At 36.0% G+C, this 25,412-nt stretch overlaps 1 protein-coding gene across 1 annotated transcript in view; it reads right to left on the reverse strand.

The window, feature by feature from the left end:
• auh (AU RNA binding protein/enoyl-CoA hydratase) overlaps positions 1-25,412 on the reverse strand; it is an 84,266-nt gene that overhangs the window by 41,449 nt on the left and 17,405 nt on the right. The window contains exon 5 of the mRNA XM_006626921.3: positions 6,013-6,105. Within this exon, the coding sequence (XP_006626984.3) occupies positions 6,013-6,105 (93 nt within the window). The remainder of the gene's footprint in view (positions 1-6,012; positions 6,106-25,412) is intronic.

Here is a 25,412-nt window from a genome sequence, read left to right on the forward strand (position 1 = left end):
CAGTTGTCCCGGGAGACTGTGACATTTTAACGGGTGATCACAGCCCTCTCATGGGTCTGAGAACTTGGTTGGGTGCCTTACAATTAAACCACCTGCATACCAATCTGGCATCCAATCTACCAATTAATCAATCCAATTAAGGTCCTCTCTTTACTTCTTAGACACCACCAAAGAACCGCGCCATCATTGAGCTACCAAAGGGAATAATGGCTCGCAAAACTGCACCACGGTATTTGTCAGCGCACCTGACCAAGTTTTGAGCTTCTGCTCTCTCTAAACTCTCGTTGTAGAAATCCACTCTGTAAAGCTGCTTCTAATGTTTGAGCGCTTCTCTCTCGTTACTGGCTACCAGACCAGATTGCAGCCGCCTACTAGCAGTGTTCCCAGTCAGCCAGGACTATCCTCAATGTACCTTCGGCTGCTTTTGGCGAGCTATTTTCTTTAATCTCCGACCAGCGCCAAAAACCTGAGGACATCCTCCACAGTTGCAACACAGCTTCATCAGCTGGGTTTCAGCCCGTTACTGTGCCGTAACAATGTTAAATGAATTAAGAAAAAATCAATTTATTTGAATTTACAAAACTTTCTCTGTGTTCTCATCAAGACAATGTGGCAAAAGAATAAAACAGTAAAGACGATGCTTGGATATTCAGCAAAAAGTGTGGAATATAAATCAAAGAACTTTATGCTTAAGTTTACCAATGTTATGACCTGACCTCATTTAGAATAGTGTGTTCATGCTTAGTCACCACAGCACAAAAAAGGTTAAAAAAGGACTAAGAAGGATTTCTGGTGTCAGACAATTGTCTTATAGAGACAGGTTAGAGGAACAAAATTTCTTCAGTCTAGAACTAGGGAGATTTGATACAAGGACAGGAACTAAGGTAACCTGCGGTTGGACAATCCTGTGTCTCATGTATAAGCAGAACAACCTTAAAATCTACTCGAAACCTTACAAGGAGCCAATACACAGGAGTTGCATGCTGAGGCTGAGTAGCACATGGATATCTGGACATAATCAAAATGATTTAGTATCTTAATAAATACATCAGTAAGGAAGGTGTTATAGTAGTCTAATCTTAATGAGTAAAGGCTTATTATTTTATTATTTAACCAGGGTATAATAATCACAGTAAGGATATTGTAAAAGAGTACTAATGCTAAACAATATCCCACACTTAGAGTGTAATGAGTTAAGTTGCAAAACTGACATCTAGTGAAGATGCAATGATTACTTATTGCATTTTAAAGGAATGTATTCTGTTGTAAAATAAAAAAATGAATCCAAAACACTACAAATAAATAATCTTGGTAAACCTACTATTTAGATAATTTATGCAATGTGTGGCCTGCTTGAAATGCATTTAAATCGATTCTGACCCACCACAGCAAATTGAGTTTGGCATTCCTGCTATACGAACTATTTAATATTGGATAACAAGGCTATTGCATATTTACAACTAGATTGTTTCATATTTTTTTCCAGAATAAATAATTGTATTTATTAAAATTCAGTTTTTGAATTTCAAAACTTTAACATTATGCTAAGTTTTAATGTATCCAATGTGTAGGTTCATGAAACACAATACAATACAGTTTTATGTTACTCTCCCCAATTAATCAGACTTTCTTTTAGCAGCCAACTAAACAAAAAGTAGCACTGTAGAAAGGTTATTTATTCAAGAAATTACATATTTCTATGTTGGCTTTTGTTTTACATTTTTCATACTGTCTGTACAAATTTCAAACACTTCCTAATGAACTTACTCTCAGCAAACGTTTGTCAGATTTAATCCTATAATTCTTTTTACTGTGTCTGCAACTTTTATATCTTGAGCAAATATTAGAACAATAAGTTTGTCCTGCACAATCTTGTACACTTCCTACTAATCACAACATATAATGACAAATATCAGAGGACAAACGGCACAGAGAATCAAAAAGAACACGGAACATAACGAAACAGATGGAAGATACAGACATTCCCCTCTCCTATATTTTGGGACTACTGCACAAAAACAACTGAAAGCTTGATGTTCTCAATCTGTTTAAAACTGTTATGAATGTCTTGAGTGAGGCATAACATTATGCTACATAAAAAAAGGCAGCATGTGTACTGGATTTACTACTGACTGACACGTTCCTGACAACCCTCTTAGACCTACCTCTCCAAGCTCAATTTCAGCACAGATATACAGTATTTAGTGACAGGTATGGCATGAAAATAGGAACAAGAAGATTTGAAATAGAGCAACCTCATGTTTCTTAGGTGCTGTTTAGGCCATTATTCAAAAATTACCTCTCATACACACAAAAATGTCTTTCACATATACACAATATGCTCTCACACTCTCCATTTTACCTCTCACATTAATATATAAAATGCTCTCACACTCTAAATCTTCTCTCTCACATACACACAAAAAACTCTCACATTCACTAGTTTTACCTCACGCATACACATAAAACACTCCTTCACAATGTGAACCTGAGAGAAAAAGTAGTGAATGTGAGTGGATTTTATGTGTACAATACAATTTCTTGCATTTCTTGCATTAGGGAATTTGTCTTTTTGCATACCCTAGCTTGCTCTCCATGAGACACACAGACAGGGACAGAGAAGCTTGGGGTCAGAGCGTAGGGTCGGCCATTTATACAGCGCACCTGGAGCACTTGGGTTTAAGGGCCTTGCTCAGGGGCCCAGTGGAGTAGGATTCCTCTGCTGGCTGCAGGATTTGAACCGGCAATCTTCCAGCCACAGGCGCAGATCCTTAGCCACAGTGCCACCACTCTGCCCTTTACGAATTACGGCCAATGTAGGCGGCCCGTCTAAATGGGACAATGTGATTGGCTGAGAAAATGTATAAACAAGTTTTCTCATTTTCTGCTGTGCTCCAAGATGGAGGAAAGAAATTAACCTCAACCGCAACAAGCACTAAGCCAAGCCGTAGCTTTAATTAATAAATAACATCTTAGCCACACCAGAAGCAATAGCTTTATTGTCATCGGCTATGACCCCTGCGATGAGTGTTCTTCTGTCAACGCAGCATGCACAGGGCTGGGCCAGGGGGCCATTAAATAATGGCCTAAACGGCACCTCATATGTTTCACTTTGATGTTGCCTGTTACAATTACTTTGCACTCTCAGATAAGCTTATGCTGCCACTTTTCTTTATGGCCTCACAGAAAAATTGTAAACATTATTACAGTCTATTACCAAAGAGCAAAACTGATTTGAAAGCACTCAACTGTAGCAATAGTAATGCCTTCTTACCACATCTCTAACAAAAGCATAAATATTGACACTTTCTGCAAAAAGATAAAAAAGCTCCATTTTGCAAAAAAGTTCATTTGCAAAACATCCTTTGAAGTTCATATTGACATATGTATGCATGTTTCTTGCAGTTACGCCTTAAATTTAGCTGACATTTTCTCTTTGAAATGCCAGCAACTCACAGTTCACCTCACGTGATCATAGATATCAAAGTAAATTACTAAAAACACACACAAAATCACACAGATGGAAAGATAAAAATATAAAGAACTAAAGAAATTAGTCAGTGACATCACATTATCACAGCAGATAAATCCCTGTGAAAAGTGGAAGCACAGGAAATAACAGTAAATTGTAGTATGTGAAACTAGGCTGTGATAAACATTTGACAGCAATTATTAAAAATAATTTTAGAAATGGACTTCACCCTGTTTAGCACATTTTGCCTGAGTCAGCTATGAAAATGTTTATTCATAACGGCCTAAATTTATTAAAATATAAAACATCAAGACTGAACATACAGTATACCAATGTACATAAACGTTTGTACATGTACTGTATTAACAAATAAAGTTTCAGAATCGTTTTTTATTGCATATGGTTTTACAAAACAGGTAACTCAGTTTTGTAGACAGAACGGAATTAAAATAGTCTGCAAACAAATCTATTCATAAATATGAAAGCACACAGGATATACTTAGGACACATATATAATTAACAGATTCATAAGTATAATCTTGTGCATGAGGTAGTTAGATGCATTGATCGTGATCAACAGATTATTTTCATATCTAGTGGCTAGTAAGCTTGATTACAAAATAAATGCAGATAATTCTCAAAGAAACATATAAACAGTGCCCTTACAAAGTATTGGGACTATTGTTTTTGCTTCATACTGTAGTTAAGTACTTTATATTTGGGATCACGAAATTAACACAAAAGCTAAATATAATATGCTTTTTATTTTGGGGTACATTAATGCAAACATCTGATATAACAAAGCATTTTGAATTTAGCCCAGTAGTTTTAGGTGACCATAGATATGGAGTCAACAGTTCCAGAGGGGGTCATTTATGTTCAGACCATGTTTTACATATAAGGTGGCGGTCTTTGAAGTTTCTGCACTTGTTTTCTTTCTCAATTGAAACCTTTCCATCTCTTTGTAAAATTTATCTTGGTTTCATGCTTTACATAAAACTTTGTTCCAGTCCTCTTTTTGCTCATCTTTGTATTGAAGAAAATGTTACAGCCAATGTAAAGGCAGAAAATCTTAGGCTGGCCAAGTCAGTCACTACATTTAATTCAACTCAACATGTTGAATATGCAGCCTACGAACTACGATACAGCGTGCGCTAATACTTGAGTGGACACGAGCTACTATGTAATTCTATACCATTCTATAGGAATGCGTGCTACAAACGCAAGTGACCAATTGTATTTAAAAAAGTTATCTCCAGCAAATAGGGAGGTAGGAGAATGTGCGTGATTTTGGAACAATGACAATGTTGTAAGCACAGGAAACGCTCCCATGCACATGAAATAAAAACTTCTTTTAACTTCTGAGACAGACTCCTGAAATGGAAACGGGGAAAAAGGCAAGCTTGCGGATTGCTATAGCAGGTAAGCCCCACACTACTTGTGAAGAAATTTTTACCATTGGCAGAAGAGCTGACATGTATTATGTGTGGAGAAAAAGATGCTGAACAGCTCGACCTGCTGCCCCCACCGAAAGACTCAGTCACTTGAGTCCCTTGAGGACTTTCTGTTCTTTAAGCCGCTACCAACAGGAACTACTGGAGAGCACATATTTCAGCTTCTGAATGAATTTATCAAAGAGAATGGCATCGACTGGATAAAATGCGTCAGAGTTTGTACAGTGCTAGAGCGATGACAAGCCGAAACAGCGGTGTAGTTGCATGAATTAGAGAGGTGGCTCCAGATATGAACTGCAGCATCCACCATGAGGCCTTGGCCGTCAAGAAAATGCCTGACGATTTAAAATCTGTTAGACTCTGTTGTGAATTGTATCAAGGCTCGACCAATGAATTCACATCTGCTTTGCTCGACTAAACAGGCTCACCCCTCTCACTGAAAGGGTGTTTTTTAATTGTTTATTTTAACTGTTGTTGTTCCTTTTGTCATTCTGTAAAGCGCTTTGAGAAGCCACCTTTAAAGGCGCTATATCCAATACATTTTATTATTATAATATGTATTATACGTGTATGTGAGTGTGTGCACACACGAGCACTCATGTTGGTCATTGAGATTTTCTGGGGTTCCTATGAGAAGATGACTTGTAGGTGGTACTTGGATGCGTTGGTTTGATCGGGGGTGATACTTGGTCCAAAAAGTTTCAGAACTACTGCTTTACCTCAAAGGTATACGCAAACGAATGCTGACCTTACACTCTGAACTTAAAGTGAATGCATTGCAATATTTGTGGCAACTTGAAATCAGTGGGTTGAAAACAATGTTTTTGTTTTAATAAGATCAAAGATAGCCATAGAATTACACAAAAATGTACTCTACATTGCACCTACAGTATCATTCATACTAAAAAGCCATCATTAAAAAAACAAGTAAAATGATCAAATTTCATCAATGAGATTTACCAATGCACTTCCATATAAATGAAAAATCTTCAGAAAGAAATGTCATGCAATGTATCAAGAAGCAGACCATAGCACCACCAGGCTTATGACTACAAAACATAACTAGGACAATGCAAATATTCTTACCAGCTATTCTGATGTCACAAGCAAGAGCCATTTCCAGTCCGCCCCCTAGAGCAGCACCATCAATTGCTGCAATTGTTGGCATTGGAAGATTACCTGTTTAGAGGAAAACACAATGAAATAAAAACTTGTAAGGCTTTTCTAAAGAATCAAATGCAGGGTCTTTTATGCATGCTGTCCTCTAAACTGCAATCAGTAAAGCATTACAAATAATCTAATCATCTCTAGAAAACTCTAACACATTAAACTATATTCATTCATTCTGAGCAGGGTACTTATACAAAATACTATTAAAAATGATTAATAATCAGTTTATTAGTAGTATTCAATGGTCTTGCAAAAGCACAAATATTAGAAAAACAGCAATGGTATACTAATGTGAACCTTGACTTTGCACAAGCTTTGAAAGTGTCTCAAACCATGGTTGTGTAATTTAAAGGAGGCTTCTTGAGTCCTGGTCTGATTGGAGTTGGCTTAATCAATTTTTGTGATGGACAGTGCTAGAAAAACCTGCTTCTCCCAAGTAGAAAAGTGAAATAATGTAGAAAAGGATAATAATGAAAAAACTTTCTCAGCCCCATTAATTTATTGCATTAATTGCAATAATTACTGTTTTAACAAGATAACTTATGGATAAAAGCACCATGAAAAATGAGCCATGTCCACGCCAACTTCACTTGTCTGTTTCACAAAAAAAAATAAAATTTTCAAATTTAATAAGTAAGCCACTTTAAATTTACCTGTAACCATAAGGGTGGTTTGATCTTGGGATTTTATGACCATGTGAAATGATACACCAGTTTGTCCTCCTTCTCAGATTACACTCTAGGAATATATGTTAATGTTACACGTGTTTAACCCAGGAATGCTTGATTTAAAGTTATACTTAACATCTAAAACAGACATATTAAACATTTTCCTTTATACTGATTTCCCACAAAAGGGAGTGTTAAGTTGTTTTTTTTTATTTTATGAAGATGGTATTCTGGTTCCTAATTGATTACTATTTTAATCAAACTTTCACAACATTATTTGTTGAATTTTTATAGGTTTTTCAGTAATAATTGTTGAAAAATAATGCAATGTTATCTCCTAATAACTCAATCATATTTTTTTCACTGTGGCATTAAAAGGCTTTCATAAAAATGTGCTTGTTTAGGAGGAAATTTAATTTCAAGAGTTCCATGTTACAACATGCCCTAAATGACATGGCGACCAATTTTTAGGTCATGGCCCATAGGTCCCTTGGTTTAGAGCTATCTAACACAATACAAAACCCTAACAAAAATTACTGAACAACATAAAGAGAAAAATACTGATTAAAATAAGCAAGATAACAGGTGCTCTCAAGAAGCTCAACTCCAAATTTGAGCCCGGACACATCACAAGCAAACAGTGACCAGGAATCGCCAAGTGGCAGTACACAACTGACAGAAAGCCCCTAAGGATAGGGCTGGTTCTCAGGCTCCAGCAACCTGGCAGACATTTCTGTGAGGGACAGGCTAATCCTCCAGTCAGCACTTCTGTAAGTCCTTGTGGAGCCTGTAATGTGTCAAAAGAAGAAAGTACTGATGGATGGACAGGTCTGAAAAGCTTCTTTACCCTCTATCCTTCTTTTCCAGTTAATGCAGTGCAATGATGTGTGCCGAGAAAAAGAAATGAATGTGCCGACAAAAAGAAATGAATGAAGTAACAACTGCCAAGTTGTTCTCAAGTAATGTTGGTATAAGATTAAATTAAAAATAACAAAAAAAAACATTGCCTACGCAGTCATTCCAATTCGTTGCAAACTGAAATCTAAAAAAGGATCCTATAGCAACCAGATTTAAAAGTGAGAAAAAAATATAGATTTAAAAGTAAGAATAGACCTTAAAAAGACATCAAGAATCTGATCTTAACTGGCTAGGTACAACATCTTGATTTAAATAACATCAATACCATCTATGCCAGTGGTTTTCAACTGCCCTGGTCCTAGATGTACAGTTGTATACAAACGTTCTGGAAGACCAAGAAAAACCTCCCAAAGAACTGCTCATAGACTGGTCAGGAATGCAAAGCAAATCCCCCCATATCCCCATATTAGTAAAAAACTCCTAATGCAGAAAGACTGTTAGCTGGCTACAAGAAACATGTGATTTCTGCCAAAGGCGATGTTACTAAGTATTGACTGATAGGGTGCCAAAACGTTTGCACATGCCACATTTACAGTTTTATTTTTTCAATCTGTTAAATTCAGCAAATAAAGAGTAACTATGCATCAAAATGTGCAGAAATATGTCAAGTTTAAGTTTTTCGCTGCAGAGATTGTGTTAACTTCTTTTCACTTAGAAATACAAAAGAGCAAATCTACATGAAAGGCTTTTATGTGCTGTGTATAGCACCAGTCTAGTAACATTTAAAGGGGAAAAATGTACAATTATCAAACTTATGTCCCCATTACCTGTAAAAAGTGCTTTGAGTGGAGTGTCCAGAAAAGCACTATATAAGTGTAAGCAATTATTACAGTTTAATAATAATTAATGTTGCCTGAGAATCTTCCCAGCAATCACCGTAGGTCCACCTGATCTGGAAACGAGTACAGAACATAAACCACAGATTTGTTTAAGGTACATTTCAACACTCAAGTAAAGATCTAAATCTCAAAGTATGAATACCACTCCTCTTTTTACTTTTTGGAGTTTTTTACATTAAAGTTTTAGTAAAATGTTATTTTTCCTTTAATTTTTTTAATCCAATACCACATTTATTTTCGAGATGAATCTTGCAAATGCAATTAAAATGTTATTTTTTATGTTTTCTAATACTTCACTTAAATGCAATATATATCACCAACCACCTACACATACTAAGGAGAAAAAAATGTTAGTTAAAAATGCCTAGAAACATCCACAATTAGCTCGATATTTTCATACAGTTAAACAGATAATATAATATACTTTACAATAACAAATGGGCCCTAACAAGATCAGATACAGAAAAGTTATCAAGAAATGTTAAAAAAAGGTATTGGCTAAATTACTTTTGCCTTTATTTTACCATGCCACAACTCTGCATCATTTACTACAGTGTATGACAAATATCTACTTTATAATTGTTTAATCAATATATTCACAAAATAAAATAATTGTTTCACAACAGACATTCTATCACATGTAAAACACATAGAAAGTGCAATTCCAAACATACAATATCAAAACCTAATGTCAAGAATCATTTTAGTGGTATTAAATCTGTGTAGCATGAACTAGAGCTATAGCATGACAATGAGTTTGCACTGCTATGTACATTTCAAATTAGCGGTGAATAAATTATGTCTGTTTGTACAACCAGATTATGATATGCTGAGCAGCAGAAGACCCTGAAGACGGTTCATGATGTATCCATGGAGTGCCATGGCTATTAACGCTCTCAGCCCAAGACCTTACTGTGCTAAAAAGTATATGTAGAACAAAATATTTATCACATTGTCACAGTAGAAACCTTCATGATATGAAATGTACTATCAATTACCTAACAGCTAGACCACAACTGACTTCACAGCATGTAATTTTACACAAATTATGCTGACAAGCTGCAGCGCATATAAAATTATAAAGCAATTCAGTCTCTGGGCTTTAAGTAGACTTAATCACACAACTCCACACCTCCAAAAGAAAAGGTATTGTAGCATGTCTCACAGGGGATATAGTTTCTCCCAGGCAACATGTATATGCAATGCTGGATTACAGCCTTCTGACAACACAGCAAAATCAGTGTTGTCATTAACATCTGCCATTTATTCTAGAAAGCACAATTCAACCTTAACACTTGCAGACATAAAAAAACATCACAGACATTTTATCACATATAAAACACAAAAATGCAATAAATTATGCTAAAAGCAAAGGAAAAGAAACAAGTACAATTTAAAAATAATGTAAATAGAACTGTTTAAAGAGAGACGTTTCATTTTAGCTCAACCATCCCTGGGGTAAGCTCCTAGTATTTTGTGTTGAATGATGGAGATGGCCAGGTTTACCAGATTTTAGGGAGGGATGTGTGGCATCTAGAAACAGAACTCAGAGAAATGGAGAGACATTTAAAAAACGCAAGGCTTTAAAATCAAAGTTAAAAATTCCTCTTAAAGAATGATTTCACAGGGAATTGACACAGTGAAATTAGCAATGGCCTAATGTATGTTATGGACAAAATGCTCTAACTGCAGCATTGTAATAAAGCAGTAAACGTTCTATATCTTGTTTACAGTTTATCGATATAAAGCAGTAAATCTATAGCAACCTGGTAAGATACATACTATCAGCTTTACAAACTATTTTCTACTTTGTATTTCACCCACATGAAATGTATTTTTACAAGTTAGTCTAGCAGCAGTTAATCATATTTCACTTATCTACCATTTTATTTGACTGTACTACTCTCCAAGTAGGTAATGATAGTCAATGTAATTTTTTTTCCAGAACATTGTATGAAGACAGCTTTAGAAAGGTTAATATTGCATTCAGTAATTGTAATAGAGTAAAATATTTAAGACCACATTAACTGCTCTTTTCTCAAGCACCTCTGTTAACAAAATTGTTATCACATAGACGTTAGATAATGCCACATTAGAAAGTCATAGAAAGAAAATGGAGAGTAACCATTTTATAATTTTACAACCAAGTTGCAAGTCTTAAAAATTGCTTGGAGTGATAGTATCATGAAGTGTTATTTTCAGCTTCCTCGGCCTATTACTCAAACCTGTTAGATTTGAAAAACAATAATCTCCGCTTTTATAACTATAACTACCTTCTAATATTAGAAACAATTACTTAAGTTTTTTTAAAGGAAAATAATGCTAGCATTAGAAATCAAACAGTACTGTACCCAGTATGAGAAATGCTACCTTGTCCCTAAGTGCCTTGTAGCAATAAGGCTATCTTTGAAACCTTCCACACAGTCATCAGGAATTAGTTGCATTAACCGACAAAACATGTCATAGTTAAGATCCTGAGCCAATTAGTGTATTAAAAGACTTGCTTCATACACATGCCTAATCCATATTAAATATAATTTACACTTTTATGCTTTCTGGCACTTTTGCAGCTACACTTAATGTTGCCATTTTTCAAGAAACCAAATCTGAACTAAAAAATAAATCACGGGTCTACCTCTGATCTCCCATTTTTATTGAAAATTATTGAGAAAAACATACATACTGTAGTTTATTTTTATAAAATATTTATTTTAGAAATGCAGTCGTTGTCACCCAGTTCATCAACACCAAAACAGCTTTAATTAGCATAGTGAATGATGTGCTTATGTCCTTAGGAACCAGCAACATCACTCTTTTTATCCTTCTGGATATAAGTGTAGCTCTTGACACCATCAACCATTAGTTACTTATTAATTGTTCAGAAACCTTAGTCCTCCTCTATAACTGTGTCCTCTACTGAGTATAATCATACCTAACAAACAGATCATAGTACACTCAGACGTATTTATGACAAGATACATTTGGAGTTCCACAAGGCTCTATGCTGGGACCTACACTGTTTTCAGTATACAGTATTTAAAAACTCAGTATTAGCAAGTTCTACAACTGCAATTTTTTGCCTATTAGCATAAAATTATTAGTAACTACTTTATCTACATTCATGGACCAAAATCGCCTATTTGTTGGTTGTGCAGTAGGAGCATAAATGCGGGCACCCACTGTACTTCTTCATCTCACAGATCCATCTAAACTGAACTGCATCAGTCTGTGTAGTGAAGACATAACTTGGTAAACAAAGAGTTAACATGTTTATGTAGAAGTGCCTCATGAGTTATGCTTTAGTAAATGAGTTTCCATCAGGAAAGTTACAGATTTACGTTGTGTGTAGATTTGTCATGAGAAATGCCTGTATATGAGAGTTTTTTCTCAAAATAAAAAGAAATATTAAATAACAAAAGAAAACTCAGTCCACAGTCTTATACAGAATAAGCTATAATATCAGAACACTGGTTTAATTTGTTTGCAAATTGAATAATAGCATTCATTTTCATTTAAAATATTACTACAGATTGTTACTTCCTATTTTCCCCATATGGTATTAAGGTCAGCATAGGGCCATCATCAGGAAACAATTTGACTTTCATAGCATTTGACTATGAAAACCCATGACTCCACAGCCATAAACTACTGTATCTAAATGACTATAGCCTTAGCCACGCTGCCTTCATTGATAATTTAGATGTACTGTTTGACCAAGAACTCTTGCTTTATGAACATGTAAAAACTTGTCTAGGATAACTTTTTTCCATCTTAGAAGTTATTCAAGTATTCTACACAGAACGCAATAAAAACAGCTACACACATTTGTTACATACAGATTCGACTCCTGTGGAATGCGTTACCATCTGATATAACAGCATATCGTGACGTCAGCTTGTTCAAACTTCTGAAACGCATCTTTTAAACAAAAATCCTTTTAAAATAATTTTAACATCTTTACATAGGCCACAGGACAAACCGTAAAGCACAGTAGGGTCTCTACATTCACAGTGGGTCAGTGTGGAGACCCACTGCGAACAAATTCTCATGTAACCAAGTCCACCCCTATACCCTCACAGAATTTAATAGTATATAGTATGTATGGTTAAAAGACATTCCTTCCTTGTATGATATTTAAAGTATTAATGCATTGGTTTCAAATTAATTAAAATAATATTGATCAACAAAACAAGCAACATTCAACACAATCATCCCCCAGAAACTCATAGAAAAACTGAGCTTGCTGAATCTCAATGCCTCCCTCTGCAACTGGATTCTGGACTTTCTGACCGAGAGACCTCAGACAGTCCGGATTGGAATCAACATGTCTAGTACCACCATACTGAACACAGGAACCCCCCAGGGGTGTGTACTCAGTCCACTCCTGTTGACACTGATGACTCATGACTGCACTACTAAGCACAGTTCAAACTGCATCATCAAGTTTGGCTGATGACACGACAGTGGTGGGCCTCATCAGTAACAATGATGAGACACCATACAGAGAGGAGGTGGAGCAATTAGCGGACTGGTGCTTAAACAACAATCTGTCTCTAAATGTAGATAAGACAAAAAAGATAACTGACTTCAGGAGGGCCCTCGCTGATCACTCCCCACTCCACGGCTCCCCTGTGGAGACAGCTACAGTAGAAGTACTACGTTTCTTGGTGTGCATATCACAGATGACCTCACTTGGACCATCAACACCACCTCCCTAGCTAAAAAAGCACAACAACGTCTCCAATTCCTGCGGCAACTGAGAAGGACAAACTCCCCCCCCCCATACTATCCACATTCTATAGAGAGAGCATCTTGACAAACTGCATCATTGTTTGGTTTGGGAATTGTAAGGCCTCAGAACTCAAGTCCCTGCAATGATTTGTCAACACAGCAGGAAATATCATTAGAGCCTCCCTTCCATCCATTCAGAACATATACTACAAATGCTGCTCACACAAAGCCTCCAGTATTGTGGACGATCTCTCCCACCCCTCCTGCAACCTCTTTGCCCTCCTACCATCTGGTATAACAGGTATCATAGTATACGGGCCAGCTCCACCAGAGTCCGTAACAGCTCTGTAACAGCTTTTTTCCCCACACGCTGTCAGGCTCCTCAACAAGCTCCTGGTACCTACTGCACCTACTCCAAATCTGGAATTTTTTTTGCCTTATGTCAGGCATAGTGTCTGATGTATTCTTTGCACAATCATGTAAAGTAAATTACACTATGCACATTGCACTTTATGTACCCTGTCAGAAATGTCTATGTCTCCATTGTCTATAGCAGCGGTGTCCAACCAGTTGATCCACAAGAATGTTTGGCAAAAAATAAATGGGCTATTTGACTATTCACTTTTTTTGATACCCTAAAACTTCATTCAGATCTATGCATGTAATGCCATACATTTTACTGACCTTCTGTGTGTTTAACCTGTGTGTTGGGTTGTAAAAGTCTCTTCCCTGAGTGCTGGCTGACACTGGGAAAAAAGGCAATCGGAGCTCTGTAAATAAAGAGTGTTGCGTGTGCTACCCAAGAACGCTCTCTTGGTTACTGCCGCACGAACCTCACATTCGCTACAGTGCATAGTGGACAAACTGGCTGTGGCAAATTTGCCAAAAGTTTGATTTGATAGTTGTAGTGTTTGAGCGAAAATGATTAAGCAAAAAGACCGAAACCTTACCATTACCACAAGGAATGGGAGCATGATTTTTTTTTGTACTTTCACATTTAAACCTGCAATGATAGCATCTATGCGAAAAAGGGAAATACAGACCAGCATTTCATAACTGCACACAAAATGTATGATGTAGACTTTCCCGCTAAAAGTTACGGAAAAGAAAACTGGAAAAATTAAAATCTCAACTAACAATAGTCGGTTTTTACAAGGCCTAATACAAGAGGAAAGCAAATATAATCGCATCGTTCCATGTGATCCACGTCCTGGATAGACACAAAAAGTCATTCAGAAATCGAGAAGTAATAAAAAACACTTTTGCTGAGGCAGCTGACTTGCTGGTTGGAGATTTCAAAAACAAACATTTTTGGCGAAGTTCAGACTGCTGTTGCCAAAAATCAAAGAGTTTCTTAAGTCGTCTAAACATGGTGAATATACCCAGTTAGAGGATGACCAGTGGCATCTGGATTTAGCATTCCTCACAGACTCGACTGAACTGCTGAATGTCAAATTGCAGACAAAATAAAATTGTCAATCGACATGATCAGCAGTATCAACACGTTAAAAAAAACAAGTGTTTTCAAGTAAGCTTCTCAGTGCCAATGCTCACATTAAAGTAGGATATTCTTTTTTATAAAATTGGGAACATAACAGAACTTGTTCACTGTAACATGAGTCACTTGCTTTTGTTTGCTGACATTTTAGTGATGGGTATTGTTATTGTACTGATTTGCCCAAAGTCTGTTTTTCCTATATCAGAGCTTCAAATTCACACTGGTAGATCAAGCTAGACTAGCAAATGAAAAAGTAGATCTTGCATTAAAAATGGTTGGACACCCCTGGTCTATAGCATTGTCTTGTCAGTGCCTTGTCTGTATTCGCACCGTAGACCTGGAGAACGATGTCTCGCTCCTCTGTATACTTGTATATGGATGGAATGACAAACTTGAACTTGAACTTGATTTCACCTGCTCTGTACTAGAGCAGGGCACAATGAAAGGTTCGCTTACTCGCTAGATTCATCTCACGAGGCTAGTCTGTTGTGTAGTTAATTTAAAAGTTGGGCTTAACAACCTTTGGCTCTTGGTAGTAACTTTTGACTTGCTTTTTTTTCCATTCAAGGCTTCATTGGCCAGACTGAATCACGAATAAGCGAATATGTGAATGTTAAATTTGCAGATGTTGAGACCCTACTGCATTCTTTCGGATCCACGAAGCACTAAAAGGTGTAGCTTTCCCATGTTTATGCAAACTACTGACACAATACATTCCATTCCTTCCAAACAATGCACTTCAGTCTGAGGACAGTGGTTACCGAGTAGTCCCAAGAACCTCCGAAACAACTATCGACAGCAAAGCCGTTGGTTACAAATCCCTTAAATTGTGGAATGACCTCCCACAACAAATAAAAGAACAGGTAAGAACAAACAAACCCCACACACACAGCACCCCACGTCTAGAACTGAACCAGCACTGCAAGGAAGCGAAACTAACCACTGCGCATTAGTGCCACCCATGCTACCTACTCTTAATAGAGGTAATTTGAGCTGCTTTGTCAAAATATTAATTGGAAAAAGAAGCCTGAGTGAACAATGGTAAACCAGGATGAATCACTTCTTAAAAATATCACACATACTCTATAACTGCCAACCATTTCTAATTCTGTAACGCTATAGCTTCAAAATTCTAAACTCACACTGTGGTTTCTCTTTCAGGAAAAGATGAGTCAATAAAGACCAGGAGCCCTGCTAGGTAACCAGTCGAGCAATGTCAACAACAAGAGTCAGAGCCCTTGTGATCATACAGCACTGAAAAGATAAAACTCCATGAAGCCCAAACTTTTTTAGATTTAACACAGATATAACAAATACCTCATATGCGGTAAATGCCTACTGTCTAGTAGATAAATGTTTTATATTGAATGGTATAGAGGTAAAGGTTTTTGCTCCTCATTTTTTCTGAAACCACATTCTGAAAATAAACCCCAGCACATTTCTGCCTGTGGTTGCATTGTACTTATTCAAACATGTCAAAAATGTAACATAGCAAGTCTGAATTAGTGAGCATATAAGAACAAAGAAAAGAATTGCATGAAAACTGGCAAATCTGGTGTTCAAACTGACATTACAAAAAACATTTTAATGTTTTTAACAAGTCTATTACCATACTTAATGTATTAGAATTACTAATCTAGAACCATGGGGTTTTAAGATCTCTAAAGAACTGATCAGCAATCTCCACTGCTAACTACTGAAGCAGTCAAATAAAAACATTAAAATGTACAAGATAATAAAAAGGTATCATGGAGCTAAGGTTAATGAATAGCCCAGCAAGCAAAACAAAAAAAAAAAGTTGGTCAGTCAAGCTGAGCTCTGAACTATCCACCTAATTGTATTAAGGACTCCCCAAGAAGCAATGCACAATTGCCCATGGACTATACAACTGAGGTGGTGTGAAATAAACATTGATATCCTCAGGTGTCTGCACAGCAGTACCACCAGTAACACTACAGTGAGTACCGGAGCAAAGCAGTTCTTTTTCCACAGACCTTGCTTCTCCTGTACTGCTGATGGGGTCATAACTAATCGAGCATATGAACAAGTAATAACTTCCAATATCATACATGCAGAAAAAATAACTGTTGATTCCAAGTTGAAAGCTAAAAAGTATTTGGGTGCTTATAAAAATTATATCTATATCTTTATTTTTTAGAGGATATTTTATCATTTCTGTAACTTAAAGCCATTTTCCCCTCAACCTTAATGGAAAACAAGGTAAAAAGAAAATTCTAAAGTAAAACTGGTAGTTTGACAAAATTCAAATGCAGTATACTTCATTTATTGCCATGATAATCATATTAACAATCTCTACAACAATCTTTCCCAGCTCCGGTCCTGAAGAAGCATTGTGTCTAAAGATGTTTGCTCCACCTGACTTCTTAATCACATTCGAACTGCATTTTGAGGTATATTGGAAAATTTGTTTGGAAATCAAAGGTGCATTAAAAGGTAGAATTTGGAAATGATAGTTACACTTTGAAGTACTGTAGCAATTAATATCTGTTGTACACACACAACCTTCTCCATATATTCAAAATAAAAAATATATTTTAATAAATGTTCTTATAATTTCAAAAAAAACTCTATGAGCTTCCTTGGTCAGATACTGAATTTCAAGCAAACACTCAACTGGGAAGTCTAAAGGAGCTTTCACAGACGGTCAAAGTAAGCACAGATCAGGAGAAGGGTATAAAACTACTAAAGTCTCTGAAGAAAGAAAGTGAATGGCCCTGAGCTGTCCAGTCAAAGTCCTGACTTAAATCCTATTGCAAATTGTGGAAAGTTTTTTGTGGGAAAAAAACTGCAGTACATAAGACATACCCTAACAAAATGTAATCTTCAGACATTCTATTGTAGATCTGCTTGCATGTTAAGAATCATTCCGGCTGCATGATCCACTTTTGGCTCAGTTTCAGCTGAGAAATGGATAGCCTGACATTCTCCTTCAAAATCCGCAGATATGATATCAATTTCATGGTTCCCATCAATGATTGCAAGCCACCCAGATCCTAAGGCTGTAAAGCAGCCCCAAACCATGATATTCCCACAACCATGCTTGACAGTCAGGATGAGGTTTTTCTGTTGAAAGGGAGTGCTTGGTTTTTGCCACACAAAATATTTTTTATTGTTGCCAAAGATTTAAACTTTTGACTCCATCTGTTCAGAGAAGATTCTTCCAGCCTTGTGATTTGTCTACTGCAGCTGCTCTTTGGCACACGAGATGGATAGCATTGTTATTCTGAGTGAAAACATTTTCCCCTGTACCATTGAGTCTTCTTCTGATGGATGAGGTATGAAGACTGACCAAAGCAACAGAGGTCTGCAAGATGTTTGGGGTTCTTTGTGACTTCCTGGATTATCTTCAGGGCTGCTCTTGGGGAGATCTTGACAGGATGACTCGTCAGGGGCACAGTCACTGTGGTCTTGAATATTTTTCATTTGGAGGCTATCTGAATACTCAAATATTTATAAATGGTTTATTAACCTCTCCAGCCTGAGGAGCATGAACAACTCTTTTTCTGAATCCCCTGAAATTACTTTGGAATGTGATCTTCAGACCATGGAATAACACATTTCACTAACCTGTACAGTGAATTCAAAAAGTTTACTTCATATGGGACATGGTTGGTCCAAGTCTTTGTTTATTTGTTACCTGATTATTCAACCAGCTTCTAATTTTACCCTTAACTGTTCTAAATAAAAAAGGGGTTCATTTATTTCACATCCACTAATTTATATTATTTTTACTTCATATACCACTTCATCTAAAAAATTGAATTTGTAAAAATAACCATTTTTAGTTAATTGAAAAAGACCAGTTTTTATAAAACAAGGGTATCATAGAAATTGTAATTCACAAATTAGGTATTTTTCTCAGCACCATTTAGTCAACTTGTTTAGTCAAGAGAAAAATGCAGGTAAGTTGAGGAAAGACTGCTCAAAGTTCTGTATGGTGAAGTTGTAGGAAAGAGCATCGGTAACATTGTTTGACACTCAGGACTAACCAAAGAAGTCATAGTCAAAGTCCAATCTAAACAAGAAAACATGGATGAGGTCATCATTTAGCACCAGCGTTAGAGCTCAGATGGAATGAAAATCAGCAGGCACAGTGCTCCTCTAGAACCAGGACAGAAGCTGGGAACCAGTGCTCTACAGGTGACTATTCATTAATATTCTATACTAATATTAATCAGTGATATATATATATATTAGTATTATTATACTATTAGTTACTTAATATTGATAATATACATACTATTATTCACTTAAATTAAAAGGTTTTATTCTACTTATATACCACATATGGATGACACAAAAAATATTTATAGGAAAAGGGCTAACAATTGTTAATGCTATTAGCAATCTTTTATATACTGAAGTATTTTAGTAAGAGGCAAGTGTAGTTTCAGTAATAAAAAAATTACAGAAGAAGAGTTGTTTAATTGAGGGTGTTGCATAAGAACCTCACTACAGTACATATAACAGGAAGTAAGAGTTAAGCCTAAATAAAGTCAGGATGCAGAAAATAGATTGGTAAATTTCGAGTCACCATTTTACACTTAAAGTGTATACAGATTAAGAACATTTAAGATTAAGTCATTAAGAACAAAGGAATGATTTTTCAATTTCTGTTTTCTTGGACAAGGGCATTTGATGCTACACACTTATTTACAGAAATCTATATTTTAAATCCCAAAAACATTATAATAATTTTTAAAGTTATTAGCTTTATACCAGTGACTATAAAAAACTTTGTCACGATAATGGAAAAAAAAACATAAATATAATTCACAGTCACTAATGGGAACTTGTATGCATACCTTCTTGCCTATGTGGTAAACTGTTTAACCTGTTCTTCAAAAGCCCTGTAACAATTTTAAGAGTGTGCTACAATGAGACAAGATGGAGATCTTTGTCTGAACCACATTCTCCAGCATGATGCGGGGAATGAGTTGCTACCCTCAAAAACCTGACCAGCTGGGAGAAGACTATTATCTAGGTTATATTTTTTTAAAAAACAAGAAGCAGGGCTTCCAGGTTGGTCTGATCTGTTATCTGAAAACAAGGGAAAACTGAGATGTGCAATTTCACCAGTGAATGCACTGACTGACAGTGGGAGATACTGTTGGATACTTGAACCTCTGACTTTTGGCCATGTGAGTTTTTCTGAAGAGTCTATGAGAGGGGCTTAGCCATTTTGGAAGAGTGTTTTTGAGTTTTTGTTTTGAGGGCAGTAATAAGCCATATATGTGTATAAAGAGGGAACTACTGTATAGAGGTCTAGCTATCAGCTCAAAGAGGAGCTTAGGTTTTTGTGTTGTTGTTGTTGTGGTTGTTCTGCTTATCTTTTTTACACTAAATAAATGAACACTAGTTTTGTACCTAATAGCTGTATTTGTATGTGATTTTAACTAAACCCGCCTACTTAAAAAAATTCACTGCTTTTGCACACCACCCCTGCCTGAGTCTCACATTTCAGTTACCCTGCAGCAGTTGTCCATTTTAAAAGGTATCAATGGCTCACATTACATATTTGAATCAACATGATCAACATGTACCTTTAAGAAAAAAATTAACACTAGAAAGGATTATATCATCTCCATGGGACTAAAAAAAGACTTGGGTAACTACTGTTGCTTACCTGTTTATTATTCATATAGCCAAGATGTTGAAATGAAATTGATTAAGGAATATACATACTTTTTATAACAGCAAAAAAATTGATAGAAATAAACCTACCATAAGGTGACAGTTGATCGAAGGTTATGTAATATTTAACTCAAATGCCATAACTCAAAGAGTTATCTATCCTATGTATACATTTGCTACATTTACAGATTCTGCATGACTATGTAGTAAATGTTTTCAGAATGTGTGATGTTTGCTACATATGAAGAGGTATTAAGATACATTCTGCAAAGTGAAAACTACAGAACAAAGAGTGAATGTTATGGGAAAAGAAAGAGTGATCCAATGATTTAGAAAAGGCCAAGATCAAAGTCAGAATTCCAGCAGTATTTTTAATTAAAGGTCTGTCAATTACATGTAGAACAACAATGCTCTAAAATCAAAGGTAGGACTAAATACATAGTCAAAGAAAATTAATCTATAGCAGTTTATTTATAAAATATTACCAGCCAAGGTTAGCAATTTTGATGGAAAAAGTAACTGTACGAAACTTAATCCATTTAGCTGTACATGTACAGTATATTATATCAACACTTTGAATCTTTATATAAATAAAAATGTCAACTTTTAATCAGCAGGATCAACACAAAAGCACAGATCGGAAAAACTATCATATGTTAACATGCAGATTTTTAAATGTAACAAAGATGTTCAGGAAATCACAAATATAAAAATACCCAAGTGCACTGTTATATAAAGAAGACAGTGTGAGTAATTTCATTCTACTTAATGCAATATTGAAAAAAAACTACAGTAAAATTCAACATTTTTAAAAGAATATTTAGATTCACAGTCTAGGTGGTACTATAGCTAAAAGTCTTGTGGCCTCAAAGGTGAATATTACCTAGCCTACAAAACATCTCTAAATACAGTATCTGCTATCAAATACTCACTCTTTGTTACAGAAAGCAAAGCTGGAAGAAACTGAATGGAAAAAGACTGAACAGAACCTATCATATTTCTAGTGCTATTTTATGTATGGCTACTAAACAATATGCAGTACTACTGCAAATGCTGTTTCAATAATGCTGAAAATAATTAGCAGTTTTAAACAAACACTGTAGTATAAACAGAATATCAACACAGAGCCACAGGATGTCCTCTCAGGCCTTATTTGAACATGTTTGAAAGCCAGGAAATGAAGAGAGTAAATTCAAATTTCACATCGAAACAAAGTATGAGCAATTGCTTAAATGTGAGGGCTAACTGGCCAAATATAAGATATTTAGATATACTTCCTAAATATAATGTACTTTAAACCAGTCAGTTATAATTTACATAAGTAAAACATTTGCAGTTATCATGAATGAATTACAACAGATCCCCGCCCAGGGCTGTATACAGGATAAAATGTACTCTGATCATTCAAACAGAATATGTGTTCATATTCAACAGATAATCCACAGTATATCAACTTTAAAAAGATTTATCAAGGTTATATTTTATATGTTGAGTATATGTCGGGGATATGACGAATTGTAAAGACCAGAAAGTCTATCCTTATGTTTGGAAATGTTAAGATTACAAGTAACACCCTCATATGCAAATGAAATGATTACAAACTCTTGATACAAATTTTAAGAGTTCACATACACCTACAGTATCAATATAAAGCTAAATATCTTTAATTAATTAAATCCCTTACACCTATAAAGCACTCTTCTGCATATTCCACTTAAACCGCTTTACAGATGAGGACTCTCCTCCCTCCACCACCACCAAGCCCCACCTGGATGATGCGACGACAGCCATAGTGCGCCAGAAAGCTCACCGCACATCAGCTATCAGTGGGGAGGAGAACAGACTGATGAAGCCAATTCATAGATGGGGATTATCAGGAGGCAATGGTTGGTAAAGGCCTATGGGAAATTTGGCCAGGATACTGGAGTAACACCCCAGCTCTTTTCAAGAAACGCTCTGGGATTTTTAATGACCACATTGAGTCAGGACCTCGGTTTTGTCTCATCTGAAGGAATTCACCTCTTTACAGTATAACGTCCCTGTCACTGTTCAGGACCCACACAGAACGCAGGGAGAGCAACCCCTACTGGCTTCTCTAAGTTTTGAGTTGCAGGGTGATATGGCTGCTGGCTTTACTGACTTGTCAGAATCTCCAAATGAATTTATATAATTTGAGTATTTAAAAAAAAAATCTACATTCTGGAGAGCATTTCTAAACAATTCATAAATGTACAGTAAGTGGGTGCCTGTCAATTCAGAGGCAAACAGACTTTCTCTTTCTGAAAGAATCAAGCACTGACTTGAAAATAATGTGAAAAAAGCACGGAAATATTAAACAAAATACTTACCTTTAAAATGTGAAAACTATATTATTATACACTTATGGGGAAAAAAGAAACAACATTTTATGGAATCAGAATACTATAGTTATAGCTTATGTACTTTCACAAAAAGTTGTCAATTTGTTTTAAGCCCTCTGACCAGCAATACAGCTTGTGCAGTGAGGCATTGCAATTTCCAACAACATGAAAGCTTGTTAGGTGCACTTTTACCCAATGAGGTCCAGGCGGAACAATGCCTGATCAGGTCACCTTTAAAAAGGCCTTAATTCAAAGCTTAGGTCCCTGCAAGAAAAAGGCCACACATCACTTTTCTGTGCATTCCATAATGCCTCAAATGTTGCCAGAAGCAAAGGAGAGGACCATTGGCATGCAGCAGGCAGGCATGTCATGTGCCAGCATTGCCAGACACTATGGAGTAAGCCACTCCACTGTGTCCTGCCTGCAGAGAAGGTTTCAGCAGACCAGCAGGACAAATTACCGCCCAAGATCCGGTCGCCCTCGAGTGACCACACCAAAGCAGGACCAACACATCAAACAGGTCCATCTGAGAGATTGTTTCAGATCTGCCACCCCTACTGCTGCTGAAACTGCCGGCAGAAACAATGCCCGCATCAGTCACAGGACAGTGAGGCTCCATGTTGCTGGCCTTAGAGCAAGGTGACCTGTCAGAGGCCCTCTGCTCACACCTCCTAGATATCACACCCGACTGGCTTGGGCCAGACAGAGGCTGCGATGGACTCGTCAGTAGTGGCATCAGGTCCTCTTCACAGATGAGTCACTCTTCAGCCTGTTCCACGCAGACCAGAGGGCCAGGGTGCGTAGGAGGAGGTGTTGCATTTCTTTTTTCCATCAGTGTGGTAAAAAATACACCCCTTCTAGATTTGATGGTTTAACATTTAAACATATCTGACTTTCACCTCACTAAGTCCTAACAGATAAAACTAACCTCATTTGACAAATTACACACAAAAAGGGTATTTTGTCATTATTTTTTTTAAATCAGCCAGCATATGACATATGACGTGAATATATTTCTGTAATGGATAAACAAGATAAGATATCTGTAAATAGATTCCAAGAAAACAGAAACTAAATGATGTTAATTGTACACTTTGCTTAACACCACTGCAAGAAAAGAAAACCATGAAATGGACATTGGGGTTTTCTAAGAAAATTCGCTTTATTTGTTTCTGCTTTTACCGCTTTCTTATTTAATGTTTAAGCTAGGCATTCTTTTCTGAGTACTGTGTATCTGCTACACATATCTGATTCACTTCCTTTAAAATTTTACTTCCTAATATTAGTGTTGTTGTGGAGGTGGAGGATGTAGGTATACGTCACTACAGTAGAAAACCATAATGAAAGTTAACATCTAACATTTGTAAAGATTTTTTACATTGAATAAGAATGTAAAGGAAAAATGTGACATCAGGTTTAAATTGAGACAAATTAACTATTTTCTTTTAATTATGTTTTGGTTTAGCATGACACCAAATGTCTTTTTTTATTAATTATTCATGTTTTTGATTGTGCTGTAAAAAGTCCTGACCAGAAAATATAATTTAAGGATAAATTGCCAGATTTATTTGGGATTAAAGGAAGGCTAAATATGCTGTATCTATTCAGGAAAGAAAATATATCAAGATATGAATCCAGTGAAACATGAGAAAATAATCAGCAATTACATAATTTTGAAATCTCAACTATTGTCTTTGAAAACCCATTACTTAAACTGCCTTTTTTTAAATGTTCTTTTAAAAGGTGTTTTCCAGCAGGAAGCATTAATATAAAGTCTATAAAAATGCAACTGAGCTAAGATTTAGTTCGAGGACAGTTCTAGTAAAATCAAACAAGCTCCTGTCACTATTAGGAATTGGTTTCCTAAAATGGGAAGGAGAAGATTTTATTTCAAAGTCAGTATATTCAGAAACCATTTGTTCCTTTACCAATGACTGCTTCTGAGAATAACGCAGATTCCAGATCAATTTAAAAGCAGTGGATCTCATTTTGCTGTTGTAAAGGTTTTTATTTAGACACTTCCTTTTTAATCTCTCTTGCTGTACAAACCACATTAACAGAGCAGAGTACTCAGAAGTGTATAAATTAATAAAGATACATAATCACTTCAAACTGTTAGTAGAGCCACTTGACAGGCTGCCACTGACCAGACTGTAACAGAGGCTCATTTTCTTATCTAATAGAAGGTCAGCTCTGAGGAGGCTTCATGAGAGACTATTACCTTATTCTTATTTTAAAACCAATGTATAAATCAGATCAATTTTTTAAATATAACTTAGCAAACTTACCATACTAATACCCTTTCCTTTGAGTGCAAAATTCAGGAAGCCCTGCGAAAAGGCAAAGAACTCCAAGAACTTCTTGGATGAAATTCAGTGCTTAACTAGATCTGACATGTGCTTGTCGTATATCGGTGTTTGGTAAAGATAATAAGTACAGTACTACATATATTACTTGCAGGTTAGGGAAATTAACAAGAAAATATAATATGTATTAGTTAGAAATAGCTGATGCCTAATCTAAAATAGTGGGACCCATGAATACAAAGTTTGAGATGGTATAAAGATCATTTAACTATAGGATTCATGAAAACTATTTACCCTCCTTGCCTGTTCTTCTCATTTACCTAAATGACCTCGAAATGGAT

The sequence above is a fragment of the Lepisosteus oculatus genome, chromosome 3, assembly GCF_040954835.1.
Source record: "Lepisosteus oculatus isolate fLepOcu1 chromosome 3, fLepOcu1.hap2, whole genome shotgun sequence".
Taxonomy (NCBI): domain Eukaryota; kingdom Metazoa; phylum Chordata; class Actinopteri; order Semionotiformes; family Lepisosteidae; genus Lepisosteus; species Lepisosteus oculatus.